We start from the raw sequence: 23689 nt of genomic DNA on the forward strand, positions 1-23689 counted from the left end.
CCTATTTTTTTTTTATTTGTATTTTTTTTTACTTGTATTAGTCCACCCGGGCACAGCTCACTGACCCACATCAGGGCCTGGGGGCGATAATGTAATAATAATAATAATAATAATAATAATAATAATAATAATAATATTAATAATAATACAGAACCAAAAAAGAAAAAAAGAAAATCAATAGTGAGAAACAATATATGTATTTGAGACCTTGCAATTGTGTGTAAATGAGGCAGAAAGTTAGATCATCAACCTGGGACTTGGTCACATGGCGGCAGGGTCTACCATTAGACAACACATTATGCTTCCAATATATTCCCAGGCGGTAGTGCCTCCCTGTTTGGTAGCTGCCTACTACCTACTACCTTTAAGGAATAAGAATGTGTCTGGACTTTGTTGAGGGAATAGGGATGGGTCTACACCGTGTTGGGGGAAGAGGGATGTGTCTAAACCTAGTTGAGGAATGATGATGTGTCTAGACATCGTTGAGGGAAAAATTATGTAGCTTGAGGAACAGCGATGTGGCTAGACATTGTTGAGAGACTAGGGATGTGTCTAGAGTGTGTTGAGGAACAGAGATGAGGGTAAACTTAGTCAAGGGGACAAAATGTGACTAGACCTGGTTGAGGGAGGGAGAGATGTGATTAGACCTTGTCGAAAGAACAGAGATGTAGCTAAACCTTGTCAGTAGGTACATGTTGACTTCTTCTTGAAAGAGAGATTGAACAATTGCTGCTGTAGGTAGTGCTGTTGTATCAGTTGTTTTGTAGTTGTGTAAGTTGTGTTGTTCTTATATAGTTCATTTTGTAGTTATTTTGGTTGTGTTATAGGTTGTGTTGTAGTTGTAACAATGGGGGTTGTGGAGTAATAGTATATGTTGTGGTGTAACAGTGCAGGTTGTGGTGTAACAGGGCAGGTTGTGGTGTAACAGGGCAGGTTGTGGTGTAACAGGGCAGGTTGTGGTGTAACAGGGCAGGATGTGGTGTAACAGTGCAGGTTGTGGTGTAACAGGGCAGGTTGTGGTGTAAGGTTGTGGTGTAACAGTGCAGTTTGTGGTGTAACAGGGCAGTGGTGTAACAGGGCAGGGTGTAACAGGGCAGGTTGTGTAACAGTGCAGGTTGTGGTGTAAAGTGCAGGTTGTGGTGTAACAGTGCAGGTTGTGGTGTAACAGTGCAGCAGGTTGTGGTGTAACAGGGTTGTGGTGTAACAGGTTGTGGTGTAACAGGGCAGGTTGTGGTGTAACAGTGCAGGTTGTGGTGTAACAGTGCAGGTTGTGGTGTAACAGGGCAGGTTGTGGTGTAACAGTGCAGGTTGTGGTGTAACAGTGCAGGTTGTGGTGTAACAGTGCAGGTTGTGGTGTAACAGGGCAGGTTGTGGTGTAACAGGGCAGGTTGTGGTGTAACAGTGCAGGTTGTGGTGTAACAGGGCAGGTTGTGGTGTAACAGGGCAGGTTGTGGTGTAACAGGGCAGGTTGTGGTGTAACAGGGCAGGTTGTGGTGTAACAGGGCAGGTTGTGGTGTAACAGGGCAGGTTGTGGTGTAACAGTGCAGGTTGTGATACAATAAGATAAGTTGTAGAGCTTAGTGAAACAGTATGGGCTGAGTTATAACGGTGTATATACAAGTATTATTATATTACAGTCAGGGCCGGATTCAGGAGTGGGCAAAGTGGGCAGCTGCACAGGGGCCTCCACAATCTGGGGGCCTCCACATATTACAATATTTTATTTATTTGTTTATTTATTTGTATTATTATTTTCATTCTTTAAAATTCATGTTTATCTATTCCATCACGTAAAACTATGTTCAGCAAGAAGCGTGATAGAAATTAGGCTAGCTACTCCTTGAAATTCATGAATAATGCAAAGAATCATCTCTCTGTAATAACTAATAATATATTCTTTTCTGTGAAGTCTCTTGAAATTTTTTGACATGTGCGGTAGTAGCTATATCAGGGCTGGTCGACTTGAACCCACATGAATGACTCCAGTCATGTCTCACTTTTGTGTGTGTGTGTGTGTGTGTGTGTGCGCGTTGGGAATTTGTACACTATCAATAAACATACAGTTAATTAAAAATTTCTCAATGTTCTAATTTCCTCAATATAACTGCATATGGCTTCAAAATTCTCCAAAGAAGTGTTCAAATTTCACAATTTTCCCGGGGGGCTTACAGCGCCCCCCGGAACTCCCAGATGTTTAGGCTCGCTTCACTCACCACCCCACCCTCTTGGGTAGTTATAATGAGGGGGGCCTCCACAAAGAGGCTGCCCATGGGCCTCCACAGGTCTAAATCCGGCACAGATTACAGAGTAAGTTATACCTGGTGATAATCTTTATTTTCTGTGACGGACTGAAAAAAATAAGGTATTGTAAAACGGATTTGTTTTTATTTACATATTTTTATTTTATCCCAACCGTGATTATGAGGTAGAAACTTGGTCAAATTCAATAGTAATAAACCTCAGTATTTACCAATTACACTTTCCAAAGTAGATGATCTCCCACCAATCACATTTCAGGACGCAATCATTCTGCCAAATTCAAAAATAGATATGCTAGGCCTCACCATTTCCTCTGTGTCATGGAAGCCAGACGTCCACAACATTGCTAAAGCTGCCTCCTTCACTCCTGAGCAGTTGCTCCAAGTATATAAGGGATTCATTCGTCCTAACTTGGAGTACTGCTCTCATATCTGGGGTGGCTCTTCTTCTGTCCAACTATTAGATAGGGTGGAATCAAAGGCATTTCGTCTTATTAACTCTCCTCCTTTAGTCGACAATCTCTCTCCCCTTTCTCTTCGCCGCAATGTTGCTTCACTCTCTCTCTTTTACAAGTACTTTAACGGGCAATGTTCGGTGGATTTGGCATCCTGTGTACCGCCGGCAAGGCCGTGGGCTCGTAACACTCGTCTTGCCCGCGGTGCCCACCGTTTCTCTGTGGATGTCGGTCACACTAGAATAACCAGTTATGGTACCTCCTTCTTTCCTCACACAGCCAAACTGTGGAATGCTCTGCCTTCTGTGTTTCCATACTCATACGATCTGTCTCACTTCAAAAACTGGGTTTCCAGCATCTTCGTGGTGTAGATTAATATAACCTTTTTCTTTTCCATTTTTAATTTCTTTTTACTCTTTTTTTCACCCCCTAAGCCCCGATATGGGTTGATAACATGTCCCCCGGTGGGCTATTCCCGCAAAAAAAAAACAAAAAAAAAAAACGTTTGATACATCAGATAAGATTATAAGGAGCGGCCACAATTTTCTAGGTACAGCAGATTTGTGTTACAAGACATACATGATTATTTTGTTTTGACTTTATGGTGATGTGAAGTATTGACTGTGGAGTACACAAGGTGTATCATTGACAGGTTTGGGCGGCGTCTGCCGAGGGTGTACCTGGTGTCATTTCCTCTCTCCGGAAACACCTGGACACGTTACCTGTTGGAGGCCGCCACAGGGGTCTTCTCCGGCTCCGTCTACAATGAAACAACTCTTTATAACAACGGTGAGTGAACTACCCAAGTTTAACCTCTCATTAAGTCATGTGTGGAGGAATAATAAGCCCTCGGGTTAACTAACAATAAGGCGTCTGAGTGAACAGCACCATGGTTCCAGTGACCTTTAGAGGACAGGGTTCCTCTCACCTGAATAAAATCGTCTGGTTATAGCAAGGATATGTTCTATAGCTGTCTTGAACTTATCAAGGAGCTCCTCACTCCTACACTGGCCAATATCATTGCCTCCTGCACTGAGGCAGATAATGGGTTTGTTCCCATTACCAGACAAGATATTGTCCATCCTGTCAACTATATCCCCCACCCCAGCTCCTGGCAAACACACCCTCATCCTATTTTTGTTTTTACCACAAAAAGCTCTATCCAGGTACCGTACCTGGGAATCGCCAACAATTAAGGTTTTCGTACCGTCCTTGTCAGACCTGTCCTTGACTATGCTAACGTCCAATTCCTCTATGAAAAGACTAAAAGAGTTTTTACACTTAGCTGTTGTCGTTTCCTTGGTGTCTTTTCTCACGGCCAGTTTGGTCGTTCTTCTCCTCACAACCTTCCATTCGCCTGAGTTTTCGTCAGACACGGTCTTGTCTCGTGTCTTCTTTCTTCATCCTCACTATTACTTCTCAAGTTTTCTTCCTTGACTTTCACTAACTTCGCCAGTAGCTCTGTCCTCAGAAGGGCACAGCCCTGCTCACAAGTAGCACGAGCCATTAATGACAATTAATCCCCAGGAGCTAAGTCTGCCGTGACGTTTCCTCTAGCGAGGTCAGAACACAACTGTACACAACTTCATCACGAATTATTCTCCTACCTATTGCCTTTTTTAATTATAATTATTTATTCATTTGGGGTCATTGTTATTTGATATGAGCTTTCTGTATGGTGTATTTTGCGTTTGTGCATTAAGTAACTCGTTATTTAAATTGTTGTGGAACTCGTCAACCTCAGATCTCGTGATCAGGTCATCGTTAACCGTCATATTTTGTGAGGATATCGTTGTTAGGTCTCCAGGTAAAGTGATGTCGCCCTCTGTCAGTACATTGTGTGATACCCCTTTTCTCAGCTGCCTTTTTAAACAATCAAAGTTTGCCTTTCTGAAATCTGGGATTTCAATGTAATTTTCCTTGCGACTGACATTAAATTCTATTTTGAATCTCACTTCTTTATGATCGGTGTTAGCTAGTTCGTTCCCTACCTCGACATTGCTAATGAGTCTTTTTCTCTTTGACAGAACTAAATCGAGTATATTATTACCCCGGGTGGGTTCGACTATATTTTGACTTAGGAAACAGTCCTGAACTGTTTCAAGAAAATCCTCTGATACTAAGTTATCCTTAAGGTCGGTCCAATCTATTTGACTAAAGTTAAAGTCGCCTACTATACAGACTTTGCTATGTCTGGATGCCCTGTACATTTCATCACAAATAACTCTCTCATTAACTCTATCAAGATTAGGGGGTCTCTATATTACTCCTTTGATTAATTTTTCTCTACCAAATGTTAATTCTATCCAAATTGTTTCTGTATTCAGTTAAATTTTTATTTCCTTATTGATTTCACACTTCAGATTATCCCTGACGTAGATTGCTACTCCGCCTCCTTTCCTAATCTGCCTATCGGTATGAAATAATTTGTAACCTGTAATTTGGTATTCGACAGGTAACTCACGTGAGTCTAAGTTTATCCATGTTTGCGTAGTAGACATTTAATAATAATAATAATAATAATAATTAGCGGTTTATTGAAAGAGCATAGCAGCCAGAAGGCTGAAAATATACATTTACATAATTGGGGAATGGGTTTCGATTTACAAATAATACACAAGTAACATAAGTGGTACAAATATGATATATAATAACTAGGTGGGGAAAAGCTCAAACTACAGGGCATTTCAACATAGTGACAGTGCAAGAAGTAGGATTGACTGGGAGTGAATACACTGGTTTATTACAAGTTACTGATAATTTTTACAATGGTTGGGACTGGGCTGTTCTTATAGCGATCAGTTCGTGCACGTATGGGATGGATGCGGTTGTGGTGTCGAACAGCAATTCTCGGGCTAGGGATCTCAGGTGGTAGTAGGAGCCGGTGTCGAGGATGGTGCAAAAGCTTCTTACCAAATTTGCAGATGAGGTCGTGGTGATGGTCAGTGAGAGTCGAACGGGTCAGTGTGTTGAGTGCTTCTTGATATGTGGAGTAGGAAGGGGAGAGAATAATTTTGCATGCCCTCTTTTGCACTTTTTCTAGGTGTTTACGTTGTGTGGCATTTAGGGAGGAAGACCAGGTAGGGGAGGCATAGGTGAGCTTGGGAAGTATGAATGTTGAGTAAACACTGAGGAGCTCGGGTGCAGAAACTCCGAGGGACTTGAGTCGGCGGAGGAGGTGGAGACGGAAACTGGAGGATTTGAAAACTTCAGTGACGTGTGGTTTCCAATTTAGTTTGTTGTCTATGGTGACGCCGAGGAGCTTAGTGGAATCTACAACCTGGAGTGTGTTGGGACCTAAAGTAATGGAAGGGGGTGGGACAATGTCGGAGGAGAGATTGATGTGCATAACCATGGTCTTGGTATGGTTGATGGTGACGTGGTTGTTGGTGGCCCAGTTTTGGAGACTGTTCAATAAATCCTGAAGGGCGGTATAGTCGGGAGCAAAATTGTTGATGCTGATCCCAATAGTGGAGTCGTCGACATATTTCCAGCGAGCAAGGGTTTCTCTTAGGGCATCATTGATAAGCATAAGGAAGCATAGTGGTCCCATCTTGGTGCCTTGGGGGACGCCACAGGTCAGTGATTGAAAGGTGGAGACAGCCCCTTGGAAGCGTACAGCTTGGCGTCGGTCACTGAGGAAGTCTGTAAGCCATGGTATAAGACTTCTCCGAAGCCCGAGGTCAATAGCTTTGTTGATGATTAAATTGTGGTCGACTAGGTCGAACGCTTTAGTGAAATCAATGAAGGCGACAGCTACAGACGTTTTTCGTTTCTCGAGATGGCGGTATATGTAATCGAGAAAGCTGACAAGACAGTGAGTGGTGGAGGAAGTTTTCATATTGCCAAATTGCTGAGGGTCTACGACTCCTGCAATATCAGCATAAGCCCAGTCGAACACAAAACTTTCACAGATTAGGCTGGGTATTGGGGTGATTGCAATAGGTCGGAGCTGATTTAAGGATTGTGGGCTGGTTGACTTGGGCACTGGTGATACATAAGAGGTCTTCCAGTCAGCTGGGCATCTGGCTTGACTGAGAGAAGCATTGATGATGGAGCATAGGGGTTTAGCAAGCTCCGGGGAGAACTCCTTGAAGAGTTTCATTGGTAAGTCAATGGGGGTGGTAGAGCGTTTTAACTTTAGTTTGTCCAGACGTATTGCTACTTCAAATTCTTCTACTAAGTCAGTGGCAAGGGGGGCTGGTAGGTAAGCAGGGAGAGTTAGTCGAGAACTGAGTCCTCCCTTTGTTCTGCTTAGGTTTTTAACTCCCTGCCTAATTTATTTTTGTCATCATTCCTAGCACTTTTTTCTGTAACTTGATGGCTACTTGGCATGCCTAGGAGATGGAATGGTGCTACTGAGGTCTTTCCAGACATTATGAGACTTATCTCTGAAGCTTAACACCCCACTACCTGCAGCTGCTGCTTGTGAGCATCTGTTTAGTCAGGCTGGGCTCTTTATTTATTATTTAATTAAGTTATTTCACCCCAGGGGGCGACAAGCCTAGTCACAACGCCTTTCAGTCAGACACTAACACATTGCTACTAGTGTCTCACAGGACACGCTGTGACTTGTCATATGGTGACAATTGTTATGCCATAATTTATCAACTTGAAGTACGTTAAAGATTAATATACTTATGACGCCACATATGGCACAAAAAACAAATTGGCAACTCAGCACATCTTAGTCATGGGTTCAATCACAGCCCCTCTCTTTATCCCAACAGTTCAGGAGAGAAGGTGGAATTATACACATCACGAAAAGTCAAATAAAATGTAATAATAAGAGTTTACCATAATAAGTGTGTAGGTTACATCATGAACAGATAAATTAAAACAAGAGAATAAAGAATAAACAATCCTTAACAAACCACAAATATATGTACAGTAAATAAACCATAAACTATTTTGTAATACCCTGTATCACCATTGATTGCACTTTACACAAAATAAATAATAATAGAGAAGCACTGAATAGTTAATACTCAACTAAACCCAATTTGAAAAGGTATCCACCACTGACAAACTGAGATGTCCTCCTATTCCCAAGGACAGTGACTGACATCTCTCCATACTCCAGGGGACTACAAACCTAATACTGATATTAATCAACTCCGACATTAAGCTGCAAAAATACCTACATACATCCAGATTTTGTTTTATGTATCAAGTACCAGCCCTGCTCACACATAATGAAACCAAAATATTCTATTTACATAAATTGAGGGTAACATTCCTAAATATATTTCACTATGCACAGCACAATGCACCACTGTGCATTTCGTAATGCATAACACCCCCTCCTTAAAATAAAAGAGGTAGGGTTTTACATAGGCAACACACCGTTATCTGATCTGCCTAATATTGCCTAGACAGAGTATCAGCAATAATGTTATCCTTATCCTTCATATGTCTAATTTCAAGATTATACAGTTGGAGTGCCAAACACCAGCGAGTTAAACGCTGGTTTTTGCTCTTCATGCGAGTAACAAATTGCAAGGGGTTGTGGATGCTATATACAATGATTTTCTGGTTGCTGTTCCCAAGGTTTACATCAAATTTATCTAACGCCATTAACAATGCAGCTGCTTCTTTCTCAATGATAGAGTAATTTCTTTGATGAGGCTTAAATTTAGTAGATATGTAAGATACCGGGTGCAAAACATCATTATTACCCTCGCACAATAAAACTGCCCCAGCTGCTACTTCAATCGCATCTACTTGTACAACAAATGGCTTGTGAAAGTTTGGTCCCCATAATACTGGTTTACACATCAAAATTCCCTTATTTTTCTCAAATGCCTCTGGACAACTTTTCGTCCACACAAAATCCCTTTAAGGACTAACTAAATCAGTTAATGGTCTAGCAACATCTGTAAAGTTAGGGCAGACTCTCCTATAATACCCTGCCATAACCAAAAAGCGTTGGACTGCCTTACGGTTTGTGGGTATGGGCAAGGTATCACTGGCCTCAACTTTAGCCTGGACTGGGGGCCACTGTCCCAGAGCCAATCTCATGTCCCAAAAATACTAGTTTGGCTTGGCCAATCTCTCTCTTAACGAGGTTAACAGTGAGCCGAGCACTATTAAGACGACTGAACAGACAACGAAGTGACTCAATATGCTCACTCCATGTGGAAGAGAACACATTAACATCGTCAAGATATACTCTGACACCATCCAAACCATTAATGACAACTGACATCAAATGTTGGAAAGTTGGAGGGGCGTTACGCATACCAAATTGCATTATAGTATACTGATACAAGCCATAAGGGGTAACAAATGCCGATATGCGTCTCTCCCGCACTGACAAGGGTACCTGAACACAAGGGGATGCCCACTCACTGTCACTAGGTTCAGCCAAATTATTGTCAATCAAGAACTGCACCTCGTCATTCAGAATGCCAATTTTCTGGGAAGACATGAGGTAGGGTACTTGTTTCACTGGGGCTACGTCGTCCACCAATACAACACCATGGGTCACCACTGGGCTAGGCTGCGGCACATCACCAAAGATGGGCTGGAATTCCTGTAGGAGACACAGTACATCGCTCCTCTGGTCCTGTAGTAGATGGCACAATTTAGAAGAAGGATCACTTAACACATCAGAATTGTTCAGTTTGATATCTGCTTTCAACTCCCCAAAGCCATGCTTGGTAACTCATCCACCTCCACTCCATCACATGTCACAGTATTGCACACCACCTTATCAGGTCTAACACAATAGGGTTTCAACAGATTCACATGTACTAGTCTTTTAGTCTGCATATGTACGTTCAGGCGTGGCTATGACATAGTTAACATCTCCTACCTTACTCAAAACTTCAAAGGGACATTGGTACTTAGCTTGTAGGGGAAACTTCCTAATGGGCAAGAACAAAAGCACATTATCCCCAACATTAAATTTTCTATCATCTGCAGTTTCATCTTCTTCTACCCAATTCTCATGCAATAGTTTCAAGAAACTACGGATATCCCGGCCAAATACCAGTTCACTTGGACACAATCCCAAACTAAACTGTGTAGTACATCTGATAACATACAATAGATGTAATATAAACCGAGTAGTAGTAGGCAGCTACCAAACAGGGAAGTACTGGGAAGATTTTGGAAGCATAATGTGTTGCCTAATGACAGACCCAGCTGCTATACTCATTTTGCTGAGATCTGGTTAGGGACAAGTAAGTGGAACGGCCTTTGCCCATAAGAACAGACTGAATCAGAAAGGACCAATACTGCTGAGGCCAGGAAAGTGTTGTTGCAATCTGCTCAAATTGGATGAAAAACTCTTCCGGATCATGTTCGTCAAATTTTGGCACAAACTTTGTCACTTTAATTGCATCAAACTTGACGTCACACGACTCCACAGTAGCTCTCTTATCCAGCAACTCTAACTGGAACGCCTTTCTCTCTACCTGTCCTCCCTTTCTCTTTCTCTGTCCTCTATTTCTTTTTGCTCCAACCTTAACTTCATTTCCCACTCCAGCTTCTCTCTCTCTAACTGCAGCTCTAGTAACTTTACTGACGGATCTTCTTCTCTCACAGTTGGACTGCAGACTCCTCCAAAATTAACTTTTCCACCAAACTACTATTTACGGCATTTTTGACAGTTGCCTTTTTCCAGTTTGACTTAATTTATACTTTATAATGCTTAGCCAACGAAACCGATCATCTTTACGAATGGTACTTCACTCCAGACTTAACACTTAAGGTTCAGTAATGACCTTAGCTAGATCAAAAGGCTTCATATTAAACAAATATGGCAACTTACCGACTACTGGAGAAAACTTACTCCAAGTAATTTGCAAACTTCACTCCTGATGATTTTAATTTAATTATTTAATTTTAGCCAAAGTCTCCCGGACACAGGCCCCCATTTTGTTATGTCATAACTTATCAACTTGAATTACGTTAAAGATTAATATACTAATAGTGGCACAACAACAACAACAACAAAGTGGCAACTCCACACATCTTGGTCATGGGTTCAACCACAGTCCTCTCTTTATCACAACAGTTCAGGAGAGAAGGTTTGGTATTATACACATCACGAAGGATTTAAATACAATCTAATAACAAAAGTTTACCATAATAAGTGTGTAGGTTATATCATGAACATATAAATTAAAACAAGAGAATAAAAAATATACATAATCCTTAATAAACAACTACTATATGCACAATAAATAAACACTAAACTACTTTGCAATATCACCATTGATTGCACCCATATATAATACTAGAGCAGCACTGAATTGTTAATACTTTTACTTAAGTAACAAAGTTCGGTATTTCTTACAACTCTGTCCATTATGTGGCGAGATTCGTTCTAGGTTACTATTTAGTAATCTGAAATTTTTATTGGAACATTCGGGATAAGTTCTCGGGTGTGGGAGGCACCCGAAAGACTTATCCAGAATGTTCTAACTAGTTATATATGAATAGAAAAGGTCTCTGAAAGGCAATATATACATGTAATTATTGTATCAAGCAATAGGAGAGAACAACGGTGAATAATAGACCCAACATACAAATACAATGGTTTATTAAAGACACAAAATGGTTATTAAATGACGTTATATGCACAAAATAGGAACTCCTTGTACTAGCCCTCAGGCTCAATTTACTTACACCACAACTGGGTGTACACACACAATAACACACAAACTCTCACAGCACCTTAGCACCATTAAAACCAGTGGCACTTGACAGTACAACACAAATGAAAACCTAGCACAGTTTCCAGAAGTTCATAAGGTATATAACGACAGTATAGAAAATATGTTGATAAATATCAATATTACTAGTAACGATGTGCTTAAAGTAATTAACAAACTGAAGCCTCATAAATCGCCTGGTCCAGACGAGGTATATGCTAGAATATTAAAAGAATGTAGAGATGAGTTGAGTAATCCATGAGCAGTTTTATTTAATAAGTCATTAGAATCGGGCCTAGTGCCAGAAGCTTGGAAACTTGCAAATGTAGTTCCGATTTTCAAAAAGGGTGATAAATCAATAGCATCAAATTACCGTCCCATTAGTCTCACGTCAATCATAGGCAAGTTGCTAGAGTCAATTATTGCTACAAAAATCAGAAGCCACCTTGAAACATTCAACTTCATTCATTCTTCTCAGCACGGGTTCACCCAGGGACGTTCTTGTCTCACAAATTTGCTTAGCTTTTTCTCAGAAGTATATGAAGCGGTAGATAATGATAAGTCATATGATATAATTTATTTAGATTTCAGTAAAGCATTCGATAGAGTCCCTCATGAGAGATTGATAAGGAAGGTAGAAGCACATGGAATAGGTGGATCAGTATTAAAATGGATTAGGTCATGGTTAACTGGTAGGAAACAAAGAGTCAGCATAAATGGATTAAAGTCAGACTGGGGTGCGGTCAAAAGCGGAGTTCCCCAGGGATCTGTATTAGGCCCTCTGCTGTTTGTTATATTCATTAATGATCTTGATTTAGGCATAACTAGTAGGATTAGTAAATTTGCAGATGATACCAAAATGGGGAGAGTGATAAATTCAGACAGTGACTTTGAACACCTTCAAAGAGATCTAGATACCTTACATGAGTGGTCAGTAGACTGGCAAATGAATTTTAATACTGATAAATGCAAGGTACTACAGATAGGGAAGACGAATACAAACGTTAAGTATAAACTAGGTAACACGGAAATAGAAAACTCAGTTTGTGAAAAAGATCTAGGTGTATTTGTTAGCAACGACTTGAAACCTAGAAAACAATGTATTAGCGTTCGCAACAAGGCAAACAGGATTCTTGGGTTCATATCTAGGTCTGTGAGTAACAGAACTGCTGACGTTATCTTGAAACTTTACCTAGCATTAGTGAGGCCACACATGGATTATGCGGTTCAGTTCTGGTGTCCTTATTATAGAATGGACATAGATTCTTTGGAGAGAGTACAAAGAAGAATGACAAAAATGATCCATAATATTAGAAACCTTCCATATGAAGAAAGACTGAAAAGCTTAGGCTTACATTCATTAGAGAGGCGTAGAGTTAGGGGAGATATGATAGAGGTGTACAAGTGGGTAAGTGGGATTAACAAGGGTAAAATGGAAGATGTTCTGAAGCTCAGTAATAACGAAATAACTAGAACAAATGGCTTTAAATTAGATAAATTCCGATTCAGAAAGGATATAGGCAAGCACTGGTTTGGTAATAGAGTTGTGGATATGTGGAATAGGCTACCGAGTGCTATAGTAGGATCGGGGACGCTAGGGAGCTTCAAGACGAAGTTGGATAGGCACATGGAAGTGCTGGGATGGGTGTGAAAGGGATCTGCCCTGTATGGGCCAGTCGGCCTCCTGCAGTATCCCACTTTCTTATGTTCTTATGGGAGTCTCATCACCACGTGGCACCTTCCAACAAACTCGGATAATTCCGGTGGAATCACACAGCCACCAAAGAGCCCTACTGAGCCATGGACTCATCCACCAATGATGGGGCAGGTAGTTGTTTGTAGGGCCTGATGATCCGGGGTCACCACGTGGGCAGAGCGTTTGGGGAAGACTGGCCAGCTATGGGGCCCATAGGTGGTAGTGGAGCTTCTGGCGGTCGGGACTCACGGAGATAACCGATTCTACTGGTCTTCAGACATCTCCCCAGACAAGTGGATGCGTCATCCACGCTACAGACACGGCCTAGGCTCTGATGGGACCTGTGGAATGAGGATCCTGGCGGCTTACTGATGGTTGATAACGAACATCAACGTTTCAAAGGGATGTTAAGGACGTAAAAATACTTCACTAAAAGCACATCAACTACGTTACTGTAACGCATGCACAATCAAACTATTAATTAGGTCAAATCACTTTAAAATGGAGAATACAACACGGAGTGGAATGACCTACCTGTGGAATAAGGATCGTGGCGGCTTACTGACCGTTTGAAATGTCCGGCGCACTCTCACCCACGCCAGGTCACAGATTCCACCTACGCAACCATTTCACTGTATTACGTTACTGTACACTCTGACGTTTGAAACCGAGACTACGAACTCAGTTTCATTAGCTTATATTCTCTTCACAAACAATGCTCTGACTGATCTGTCAAAGGCAAGAATTAAATTGATCACAAAAGGTTGGATGGCAATCCCGGGTGAGCAAGTCCAAACACGCAGCGCCTTACTACAAACACGAAGAGCAGGTCTAAATGTTCCCTTCAGGAAAATTAACTAATTCCATAGTTAACATCCCTGCAACAATTTCACTATGATTATCAGGGTCTCTGATATTCATAGGTGGAAAAAGGTTTACAGGTCTCGGTAGATGCAAAAGAGTTTACAAACTCGGTCAACACAAATTCAACATCTTGATGACGTCATGAAAGAAACAGAAAACGGAGGATGTTTCTACTGGGGGACTCAGAAAGTTTTGTGGGCGTGTAAGCGTAATATGAATCATTAGGTTTTAACAGGCTAGCCGTCATTACGATCATGGCACTATAGATGTAACGTCATTTCCAAATCGCAAAAGTATTATATAGAAAAGATCCAAGATGAGCCAAATGTGCTTGGTAGATTGTTGAGGTAATAGTTTACGAGTGTCACCTGTGACCCACACCGATCACCTTGAAAAAAAAAATTCCGTGCTATAATTCACTATTTGGGTTGTTGTTCTGGTGGTGCCTACAGTGTTTGTTAGGTTGGGTTACATAAAATATTTTTTTAGAGGAAATGGTCCAACCTAAACTACAATCAGGGTTGGGAAAAAAGTGTCATAATTGATTAGCGATAAGACACTATTTTAAATAATTACATAAATAGCATTAATTTATAAAACCACAAATGTATAAAATTTGAATACAAATGAGAAACCATGAAAAATTACCAATATACTGCATATTAAGCCCCATTCCAAGTTAAGTCCTTATAGTACAGTAGCCTATATGAGGCAGACAAAACCCTAAATTAAAGCAGTACAGTACAGTACAGTTTTCTGCTCTTTTCTCTTTTATTTTGTCTTTTAGTGGTATCTTTTGGGTTTCAGTCAAGCTAGTTGTCATTTCTCTTGAAAAAGAAGTTTGATAACCACCACTCGCGCTTCAACTTCAAATTTGGCCCCACATATCAAGCCGATTTGTTACATTTATCTTGCCCAGGCCTATCAACCCTCCCGAATTGCGACATTACAGCTACTAAATGGTAACCTGAATGTACAAGCTGCTAATTGAGTTTGATGAATCCATTTGTCGGGTCACTAAAAAGTAACCCGATGTTCAGGGATTGCTCCTCGGAGTTGCTGCCCTGAATGTTAACAAAAATGGCTGTCTATGTGCATATCCTCGTCAGTCAGTAGCTAAAACACAATGCCCCGATCACTCATGTCTACCACACAATACTTTCGAGTTTTAATGTAATATTTGTGTTCATGAAATGTTTGCTGTGAACTCTTACCGTTTCATGTTAAAATTACATAAGGATGAAGATAGGAATATAAAATGTTATATCTTAGGAGAAATAAATTATTTATATGTTACAAACACATAAATAAAAAAAACGAACACACATTGTATCTGCTACACTCCTGAGTTAATGAAAAAGTCCACTTTAGAGCGGGTCTATGTGCTCCTCCACTTTGAACTACACAACTATATTCATAGTAGAGAGGTTCATAATGGAGACTGGTGCTGGTGGGTATATTATTCCTCTTCAATTGCTTTTTTTAAAGTCATTAATGACCCCAGTCTCATTGTATATGAATCATGATAGTTTATTGTAGTATGGAAATTATGATTCTAGGGACAATTGATGACATTCACCACCAGCATCCAGAGCTGACCCATCTCAGCTATTCTTCATCGCCTGGATGAGGTAGCTACTGCCATCAAACAGATGAAAAATAACAAAGCCTGAGGGCCTGATGGAATCCCAGCCGAGGTGTACAAAGCAGGAAGACCTGTGCTTACCAGCCGTCTCCACTTTCTCCTGAAGAATATATGAGAAAAGGAAGAAATCCCCCAAGCTCTTAAAGACGACTCCATCGTCAATATTTATAAGAACAAGGGAGACCGGTCAGACTGTAGTAACTACCGCGGGATCTCCCTGCTTTCCGTAACTGGCAAGATTATCCCCAGAGTCCTCCTAAACAGACTTCTTCCTGAAGCGGAAAACTTCAACCAGAATCTCAATGTGGCTTTAGTGGAACCACTGACATGATCTTTGCTGCCCGCTAGATACAGGAACAGTGCAGAGAACAGCGTCGTGGGTCACGACGCTGTGACCTGTACATGGCTTTCATAGATCTAACCAAGGCCTTCGAATCGGTCAACAGAGAAGTCCTCTGGCGGACCCTCAGCCATTTGGCTGCCCACCAAAATTCATCGTGAGGCAACTCCACGATGGTTTGAACGGCAGCGTCCTGCACATTGCCACCCAGTCTTCGTTCTTCCCCATCCAAACAGGGGTTAAACAAGGGTGTGTACCGGCACTAACTCTCTTTTCCATTTTCTTGACTGCCTTCCTTACTCGTGGCAGTACCAATTTAAATACGTAGAAACAAGCCGCAATTGACGAGCACTGGATCCTACTCACTGCACCTTGTTCAAGTTCTACTTGGTTCCTGACGGCTCAATGAAACACAGTCTTCGCAGATGCAGTTCATTGGGAGAGGTCTGCACAGTGGTGCAGCAGGAAACAATCTGTCTCACACCCACAGGGTAATTGCACATGATCAAAAAACCTCGTGCTATGTCATCTAAATACTCGGACATCCAACTTCATTCACACTGCTAGGTGGCAGCACTCATGCACACCTCACTCACTCCACTAGAGGACAGCATTCGTGCACTCGCTCGTTCACGTCATACAGTGGTTCACTTGCTCGGCTCGTTCGTATTGCATAAACACCACACACTCAGTACTTAGACCAATACTATTTATTATATACATAAAGGATATAGACATAGGCGTAGACGCAACATAAGTAAATTTGCTGACGACACTAAAATAGGAAATGTAATTTAATCTGACTTGGACTCTGCAAAACTACAGGGGGATCTAAACATTTTTTTTTTGCATGGTCTGAAAAATGGCAGATGAAATTTAATGTGGACAATTGTCAAGCAGTTAGCCTAGGAGATGTAAACAAAGAAACCAGTTATCAGATAAACAGCGTTGATATAGAGAAGTCCGTCTGTGAGAAAGATTTGGGGGTAATGATAAGTAGGAATCTTAAACCAAGACAACAATGCATATTTGCTCCAAAAAAGATCATCAAAGTACTTGGGTTCATACAAAGGAGTGCTAGTTACAAGACTAGCGAGGTTATCCTAAAACTATATCATGCAGTTCAGGTTTGGTCATCGTACTACAGAATGGATATCGAATCCCTAGAAAGCATACAATGGAGGATGACAAGACTAAGCCTGGACGTAGAGTGAAAGGTGATATGACTGAGGTGTATAAATGGAAGTCAGGGTTAAGCAAAGGTGATATAACAAAGGTACTTAAACTATCCAGCCAGGAACGTACTTGTAGCAATAGTCTAAATTTGACAAATTTAGATTTAGGAGCGAGATAGGTAAACATTGATTTGCAAATAGAGCAGTGGATGAGTGGAACAAGTTACCAAACATAATCATTAACTCGAATACGCTGGATAGCTTCAAATATAGGTTGGACGCAAAAATGAGCGATAGGGGTTGAGTGTAAATAAGACTGCCTAGTATGGGCCAATAGGCTCGCTGCAGTTTCCTCCATTCTTATGTCCTAATGTTCTTCATTCTTTCAGTGAAAATGAGTCACTCAATATACTGCAAATCTGCCCCTTTAAAAGCTTTGGTGGCTGTCTTTTAAATTATACTGTAATTCTCTTAAGCTAAGCTACGACACGTACACTTATAAAATACATAACTTCTTACATCTTCCCATCGATATTTACCCTTAACTAATTTTCAACTTGACTAGGGAAGAAGGCATGTAGAATCCTACCATCTTCTTGTCAAGGGCAATTTTGAAGCTTCCACAACATTTGTTGGTAGACTTTGTCATAGGTTTTCCGCAGTGTGTGAAGAGTTACCTTCTTATATTCATCGTGCATTGCACCTTGGTGAGCTTGTGGTTTTGTTCCCTCGTGTTAGTGACGCGTGACATCCCAAAATATTGCCAGGGTTCACGTTTTCCACCCCTTTCACGCTTTTGAATGTGATTCTGAGATCCGTCCTATCTTGTCTTGTCTGCAGAATTGTCAGTCCTAAGGCTCTCCTCAGTCTACAGTACTTGGATAGTCGAGATGAAATCCCCGGAATAATCTTAGTCGCTCTGTGTTGTAATCCATCCAGGGATGTTATGTCTTTCAGGAAGTAAGGTCTCCATACATAATTACAGTAGTCCACATGGGGACTTACGAGACACTTATAAAGTTAAAGGAGCATTTTATATATTTGTTTATGAAGGTAAGATACTGTACGACTTCTAATTCCTAACGTTTGCTTTGCTTATATCATTGCTGCTCCCGATTGTTGCTTGTTTTCCTCATCAACAGTGTACAGGGAGGTGTTTATTCAGTAGGTTGTTTTAATCCATGTGCAGTTTTATATTTTGTACGACCATTTGAACAATTCCTGCAGCTCTTTTTGTCTGGATTTATTACAGTTGTAAACGAAACCCAATTGAAGTTTCTTCTTTTATTAAAAAGTATTATTTGTATAATTCCTGAGTGTAGATCAACCGTAAGTTCCACTATTTATGAGTGTGGTGAGAAAGGGACGGCGTCTATGTAACTAGACGTGAATCAACGTCCGTTTGATATTAGTTTGTGAGTGAGACTGACTAAGGGCATCCAGTGGTGCGCGCTTAGATAATTGCTGTCCTATGGTCAAATGGGCTTCTCCCTCTTGGGGAAGCTACCGTTCACGTGATCAGTTCATGTCCTCCTCATTGTTAGTGGAAACTTACAGGGGATGAATCTGAATATAAATCAAATGTAAAGAACCCATTTATATAATACTTTCTGTTGATGAGACAGGGGCCATTACACTAGCTTATCTTAGCTCACCCGCCTTTGACTGCACATCTCCAAACCAATTATATACTTTTATCAATATCAGACCGAAGATAGTGGACACAGGGCCTAAAATCGTGTAGATTGATATTCTATTCACACTCACTACATAAAAGGAGTTGTACAAATAACAATAATTATCACATACAAGATTTCCATTTTATAAAATATTAGTCTTGTGATGTGTGATGTATTTATGAGAGTATTAATCATGCCGCAGGGTTTCTGGGCGAGAAGGACTCCCCTGACAGCGGGAGGACGTTGGTGCAGAGTACTCACGCTGCCAGCATCTACGACAAGTTTCCACACAACCTGATGACGCGCTATAGTCAGTTACATCCAGACCTACCCACCATCTTACTCCTACGTGACCCTGTCCAGTAAGTCACCTTCTCCTGTGGCCTGTCACTGACATCATGTGTTTATCTCGAGCTAGGCATCACAGAACATGTACTCTACAACATACGTGATCCAATCTTTAACTGGTATCCAGATTCCTGATTCTAATATACAGTATTGTAACTAATTCTTTCTCGTTTGTTTATGGAACAGAGCCATCAGCTCCTACTGGAAACATTATGTTTCAAACAAAACGAAGGGAATCATCTCAAGCGAAAAGGGTTCCATCTCAAGTGAAGAAAAGGGGACCATCTCAAACGAAAAGAAGGGTACCGTCAAAAGTGAAAAAAGGGGTTCCGTCTCAAGCGAAAAAAAAAGTCCCGTCTCAAGTGGAAAAAATTATACCACCTCAAGCAAAAAAATGGGTACCGTCTCAAGTGAAAAAATGGGTACCCTCTCAAGTGAAAAAAATGGTACCATTTCAAGCGAAAAGAAGGGAACCATCTCAAGCGAGAAAAAGGGTGCCGTGTTAAACAAAAAAAAGGGTACCATCTCAAGGAAAAAGAAGGCTAGTGTCTCTGACAAAAATCACGAGGATGGTAAGTTTAAAGACGAAAGTAAGTTGTCAACAATATTTAAAGTATATTTTCTAAAAAAAAAATAGTGATAAACAATTAGCTAATATTTCTGTCTCTCAGTTTTGATAGTATCTTTGGAGTACTGCTCTTACATCTGGGGTGGCTCTTCTTCTGTTCAACTGTTAGATAGTGTGGAATTTAAGACATTTAGTCTTATTAACTCTCATCTTTTAGTTGACAATCTCTCTTCCCTTTCTCTTCGCCGCAATGTTGCTTCACTCTCTCTCTTTTGCAGGTACTTTAGCGAGCAATGTTTGGTGTATTTGGCATCCTGTGTACCGCCGACAAAGCCGTGGGCTCTTAACACACGTCTTGCCCGCGGTGCCCACACATTTCTCTGTGGATGTCGGTCACACTAGAATAACCTGTTATAGTGCATCCTTCTTTAAACACACAGCCAAACTGTGAACTGCTCTACATTCTTCGGCGTTTCAATACTCACACAATCTGTCTCAATTAAAATACCTAGTTTTCCGGCATCTTTGTGGTGTAGATAATAAAACCTTTACCCTCACTTTACCTGCCACTAACACTATCTATACCTTCACTTTACCAGCCACTAACACTATCATTACCTTCACTTTACCTGCCACTAACACTATCTATACCTTCACTTTACCTGCCTCTAACACTATCTATCTCCTTCACTTTACCTGCCACTAACACTATCTATACCTTCACTTTACCTGCCACTACCACTATCTATACCTTCACTTTACCTGCCACTAACACTATCTATACCTTCACTTTACCTGCCACTAATACTATCTATACCTTCACTTTACCTGACACTAACACTATCTTTCCCTTTACTTTACCTGCCACTAACACTATCTTTACCTTCACTTTACCTGCCACTAACACTATCTATACCTTCACTTTACCTGCCACTAACACTATCTATACCTTCACTTTACCTGCCACTAATACTATCTATCTCCTCTCAATTTTACCCCAGCCACCAACACCATCTATAATCTTCACTTCCACTCCATGCCACCAACACCATCTATACCTTCACTCTTCCGCCACCTCACAACACCACATCCATTCCCCTTCACTTTTACCTGCCACCAACACCACCATACCTCCACCCACCCGCCACCAACACCATCTATACCTCACTCCACCCTGCCACCAACTACACCATCCTCCTCCACCCACCCCACCAACACCATCTATACCTCCACCTCACCGCCACCAACACTATCTACACCTTCACTTTACCTGCCACCAACACCATCTTTACCTTCACCTTACCTGCCACCAACACCATCTTTACCTCCACCACCTGCCACCAACACCATCTTTACCCTTCACTTTACCCGCCACCAACACCATATCTATCTCCCTTCCACTCTTACCTGCCACCAACACCATCTATACCTTCACCTTTCACCAGCCACTAACACCATCTATACACCTTCACTTTTACCCGCCACCAACACCACATCTATCTCCTCCACTCCCTACCTGCCACTAACACTATCTATACCTCTCACCTTTACCTGCCACCACCACTATCTATCACCTTCACTTTACCTCGCCACCAACACCTCATCTATCCTCCTCCACCTCCCACTGCCACCAACACCATCTATACCTTCACTTCACCTGCCACCAACACCATTCATACCTCCACTTTACCCGCCACCAACACTATCTTTAACCTCCACTCTTCACCAGCCACCAACACCATCTATACCCTCACCTTTACCTGCCACCACCATCTATCTCCTTCACTTTACCCGCCACTCAACACTATCTTTACCTTCACTTTACCTGCCACTCAACACCATCTATAACCTTCACTTTACCTGCCACTCAACACCATCTTTACCTCTCACTCTACCCGCCACCAACACCATCTTTACCTCACTTCACCCGCCACACACCATCTACACCTCACCTTTCACCGCCACTCAACACCATCTTTACCTTCCACTCTTACCCTGCCACTAACACCATCTTTTGACCTCTCAATTCTCACCTGCCACCAACACCTATCTTTTACCTCTCACTTTTCACCTGCCACCAACACCATTCATCTCCCTTCACTTTACCTGCCACTTCACCATCTCTTACCTTCAATTTTACCTGCCCACCAACACCATCTCATCTTCACCTTTACCAGCCACACCATCTATACCTCTCACCTTACCTGCCACTCAACACCATCTTACCTTCACTCTCACCTGCCACCAACACCCATCTTATACCTTCACTCTCACCTGCCACTCAACACCATCCTTTAACTCTCAACTTTACCCGCCACCAACACCATATCTATATCCTTCACTTTTCACTGCCACCAACACCATCTTTACCTTCCACCTTTACCTGCCACTCAACACCATCTTTACCTCTCACTTACCTGCCACCAACACCATCTATACCTTCACCTGACCCGCCACCAACACCATCTTTCACCTCCACTCCCCACTCCACACCAACCACATCCACCTTCCACCTTTACCAGCCACCAACACCATCTTACACCACCTACCCGCCACTAACACCATCTCACCTTCCACTCTACCCGCCACCAACACCATCTACACCCTCTCACTGCACCCGCCACCAACACCTCATCACTATCTACACCCCACTCCACCCACCACCAACACCACATCTTATCCTCCACTCCCTACTTGCCACCAACACCATCTCTTAACCTCCACTCACCTCACACCCCAACACCATCTTAACTTCACCTTTACCTGCCACTCAACACTATCTATACCTCTCACTTTACCTGCCACTAACACTATCTATACCTCCACTTTCACCTGCCACTAACACCATCTTTACCCCCTCACTTTACCCGCCACTAACACTATCTTTACCTCTCACATTACTCCACACTCAACACCATCTTTACCTCACTCTTACCCGCCACCAACACCATCTACACCTCTCACTTACCTCGCCACCAACACCATCTTTACTCTCTCACTCACTCCACACTCAACACCATCTTTACCTCTCACTCTCACCTGCCGCCAACACCACATCCATCTCCCTCCACCCTACAGCCACCAACACCATCTTTACCTTCACCTTACCTGCCACTCAACACTATCTATATCTCACTCTTTACCCAGCCACCAACACCATCTTACTCTCTCACTTTACCTGCCACTCAACACCATCTATACCTCTCACCTTTACCTGCCACCAACACCATCTCCATACCTTCACTCCTCCGCCACCAACACTATCTTTACCTCCACTTTACCTGCCACTCAACACCACATCTCATCACCTTCCACCTTCCACTGCCACCAACACCATTCCTTTTACTCCACCCCATCTGCCACTCAACACCATCTTCACCTGCCACTCAACACCATCTATACCTCCACTTTACCCGCCACCAACACCACATCTATCTCCCTTCCACTTTACCCGCCACCAACACCATCTTTACCTCTCACTTTACCTGCCACCACCACCATCTATCTCCCTTCCACTTTACCCGCCACCAACACTATCTACACCTTCACCTACCCGCCACTAACACCATCTTTACCTCCACCTTACCTGCCACCCACCACTCATCTATCCCCTCCACTCACTGCCACCAACACCATCTTTTACCTCTCTCACCTTCACTCCTGCCACTCAACACCATCTTTACCCGCCACCAACACCATCTTACACCTCCACTCACCTGCCACTAACACCATCTTCACCCGCCACCAACACCATCTACACCTTCCATTTTACCTGCCACACCTCACACATTCCATCTCCTTCACTCTCACCAGCCACCACCATCTCTTCACCCTCTCCACCTTACCTGCCACCAACACCATCCATACTCTCCACACCTTCAATTCCGCCACCAACACCATTCACCACCTCACCCTCAGCCACCTCAACACCATCTATACCTCCACCTCACCTCGCCACCAACACCATCCACACCCTCCCACCTCACCTGCCACCACTG

At 42.2% G+C, this 23689-nt stretch overlaps 1 protein-coding gene across 1 annotated transcript in view; it reads left to right on the forward strand.

Moving 5' to 3' along the window:
• LOC121865808 overlaps nucleotides 1-23689 on the forward strand; it is a 55279-nt gene that overhangs the window by 27433 nt on the left and 4157 nt on the right. The window contains exons 6-8 of the mRNA XM_042365374.1: nucleotides 3366-3502; nucleotides 18978-19137; nucleotides 19310-19695. Coding sequence (XP_042221308.1) covers nucleotides 3366-3502; nucleotides 18978-19137; nucleotides 19310-19695 — 683 coding nt within the window. The remainder of the gene's footprint in view (nucleotides 1-3365; nucleotides 3503-18977; nucleotides 19138-19309; nucleotides 19696-23689) is intronic.

Source organism: Homarus americanus, unplaced genomic scaffold (genome assembly GCF_018991925.1).
Source record: "Homarus americanus isolate GMGI-L3 unplaced genomic scaffold, GMGI_Hamer_2.0 scaffold32583, whole genome shotgun sequence".
Classification (NCBI taxonomy): Eukaryota; Metazoa; Arthropoda; class Malacostraca; order Decapoda; family Nephropidae; genus Homarus; species Homarus americanus.